The 2,902-nt window shown below is 48.8% G+C and overlaps 1 protein-coding gene across 1 annotated transcript; it reads left to right on the forward strand.

Moving 5' to 3' along the window:
* Positions 1 to 2,413: 2,413 nt before the first annotated feature.
* Positions 2,414 to 2,902, forward strand: LOC136510704 (uncharacterized). Its single transcript, XM_066505068.1, has one exon. The coding sequence runs from the start codon at positions 2,414 to 2,416 to the stop codon at positions 2,900 to 2,902; it is 489 nt and encodes a 162-aa protein (XP_066361165.1).

Here is a 2,902-nt window from a genome sequence, read left to right on the forward strand (position 1 = left end):
TTCCAATCTTTGTGCTTGGACTTTGCTTGACTTTGTATGTCTTCTATGCATCTTCACATGCATTTGTTGAGGTGTTGATTTTTGGATCATCACGTCGCATTCATCCAAGTCACGTCTTGCACCCTATTGAACTACAAAACAAACACTTGCAAATTTATTAGTCCAATTTGGTTATGTTGGTCATCAAACATCAAAATCCAAAGTAAATGGGACTAGGGTCCATTTTCCTTATAGGATCGATAGCCATACTATTAAGAAAGGGGTGAAACTCGTATCAAAATGCGGTTATCAAAGTGCCGCTTGAAAATGTTTGTGAAAAGCAAACACCCTTGAAAATGTTTGTGAAAATATGCTAACACACGTGCATAAGGTGATACACTTGGTGGTTAGCACATTTGAGCAAGGGTGGAGAAGTTGGTAAAATGAAGGAAGTGATAGTCACTGAGATACAGTGATTGAATGCTGGTCACGCAGTGACCAGACGCTGGTCATGTAGTGACCGAACTTTGACCTAGCATCCGGTCAGTGGCACACAGTGAAGGACGTCATTAGTCTCTTGACCAGACGTAGGTGATCGGACTCTATCTGAACGCTGCTCAGCATCCGATCATGCTGATGTGGTAGCGTATAGAGAAGAGGGAGAGTGATCGGACGCTAGGTGAGTCCGGTCGAGCGTGACCAGATGCGTCCGATCGTGACTAGAACCTTACTAGAAGTGACCAGACGCTAGGCAACTATGCGTCCGGTCCGACATTGTAGTGCGTCCGGTCACAACTAAAATGCACTGATGACCATTTAGATTGGGCGATCAGCATTTGAAGCAGGGGACATGTGGCGAAGATCTAAGGACCGGACACTGGGGTCCTACATCCGGTCAATATGACCGGCGTGTCCGGTCAACCCAATTTTTCAGTGAATAGAGAGCCAATGGCTCTATTCATGGGAGCTCTCTATTTAAGCCCCATTGCTAGCTCTAGCTCACTCTCTTGGCCATTTGTATTGGCATAGCAACCTTGTGAGCTTAGCCAAAGCCCTCCCACTCATCTCCATTATTGATTCATCATCTTTGTGAGATTGGGAGAGAATCCAAGTGCATTGCTTGAGTGATTGCATCTAGAGGCACTTGGTGTTTGTGTTTCACTACCAGATTCACTTGTTGCTCTTAGTGGTTGTCACCACCTAGACCCTTGCTGCAGTGAAGGAGGATTGGCACGAGTTGGTGATTGTTTGTGACCATCTCCCTATGACTGTGAGGGGACTTATGCCTTCACCGGCAGAGCGCTGAAAGGTAACCCTAGTGGATTGCTCATGTCATTGAGTTACCTCATTTGTGGGTAGGTTCTTGCATTGTCTAATTGTGTGGACGAGGTTTGTGCAACACCTCTTAGCCACAGAACCACCAAGTGTTGGTCGACACAATAGGGACGTAGCGTGTTGGCAAGCACGTGAACCTTGGGAGAAAATTAGTTGTCTCTTGCCCTTTGGTATTCTCCTGGTGATTGAGTTAGTATTCATCTTGTGATTGGTTCACTCCTCTACACGGCGGTATAATCACCTTACTTACTCATTTACATACCCGCAAACTAGTTATAGTAAGCTCTTTAGTGTAGCTAGAATTGAGAGCTTGCTTTGTAGCTTAAGTTCATCTAGTGGAGCTCTTTAGTGTAACAAGTGTGAGAGATCGTAGTGAGTAGTGACTTAGTAAATTGTGTGTCTAGTGATCATAGTTACTAGAATTGTTGGATAGGTGGCTTGCAACCTTTGTAGAGCTAGAGCAAGTGCACTTTTCGCTATTTGTCATACTAATCAAATTGCTCTAGTTGGTTTGTAGATTCTTAAATAGGCTATTCACCCCCCTCTAGCCATATTAGGACCTTTCACGTGGGAGCTCCTGGACGTCGCCACCTAGTATGCCACCGACGAGGAAGCCATCTAGGCCAACTTTAGCTGGAAAGCCAAGGCCGTCGGCCACCTCAGTGGTGGCGACGTCACCAATGATCCTGCCTCATCCTAGCAATGCCACGATAGGCGGAACAAGGATTGGAAGCGCCGCGGGGAGGAGATGGTCATCGTGGCTGATTGTGCCACCAGACCTCAGCCCTATGGGTGTGCTGTATGCCTAGAACACTTTGATAAGGCACTTGAGTCCCCTACACATTCCACGGGGGGCAGGCAAAACATCTTCTCAAGGACTGCGCCACCATGAAGGGCTACATCCATAGCACCCTTAGCCAATAGGGCAAGGCCTAGAAGCCTACCCCAAAGGTCAATGACCTAGCTGATGGTGCTAGGAGGAAGACAATGAGTTCTCCAAGGCCAAGCGTATGAATCCTACCGATAGTGTCGCATCACTGAGCAGGAGGTGAACGCCGTCCACACCCTCGCTACCCTAACGTGGCTCCGGTGGTCCCAGATGGCCATCACCTTTGACCAAGAAGACCATCCCGATCACATCCCCTATCCAGGGCGCTACCTGCTCATGGTCAGCCCAATCATGGGCACCACGTGCCTCACCAAGGTGCTGATGGATGGTGGTAGTGGCCTCAACAAACTTTATGCCAGCACCCTCAACAAGATGGGCGTCCCTCGGAGCAGCCTGTGCCCTAGCAAGGCGTCGTTCTATGGGATTGTGTTGGGGATGGAAGCCGTGCCCCTAGGGCGCATCTGGCTCAATGTCACCTTTGAGGTTGTCAACTTCCCCAGTGTCTACCACATCCTCGTCGGTCGACCGTGCTTTGCCAAGTTCATGGCCGTCCCCAACTACACCTACCTCGAGCTCAAGATGCCCGACCCGAAGGGGGTCATCACCGTTGAAGGTAGCTTCAAGCAAGCTTACTACTATGAGCAAGACTACGTCGCCCAAGTGACCACACTCATCGCCCCCTATGCTACTAAACCCTAG

This window comes from Miscanthus floridulus, chromosome 16, assembly GCF_019320115.1.
Source record: "Miscanthus floridulus cultivar M001 chromosome 16, ASM1932011v1, whole genome shotgun sequence".
In the NCBI taxonomy this organism is placed as follows: domain Eukaryota; kingdom Viridiplantae; phylum Streptophyta; class Magnoliopsida; order Poales; family Poaceae; genus Miscanthus; species Miscanthus floridulus.

Excerpts from the sequence above, each read along its gene's own strand:
- LOC136510704 (XM_066505068.1), top strand. The coding sequence starts at position 2,414 with ATGGCCATCACCTTTGACCAAGAAGACCATCCCGATCACATCCCCTAT.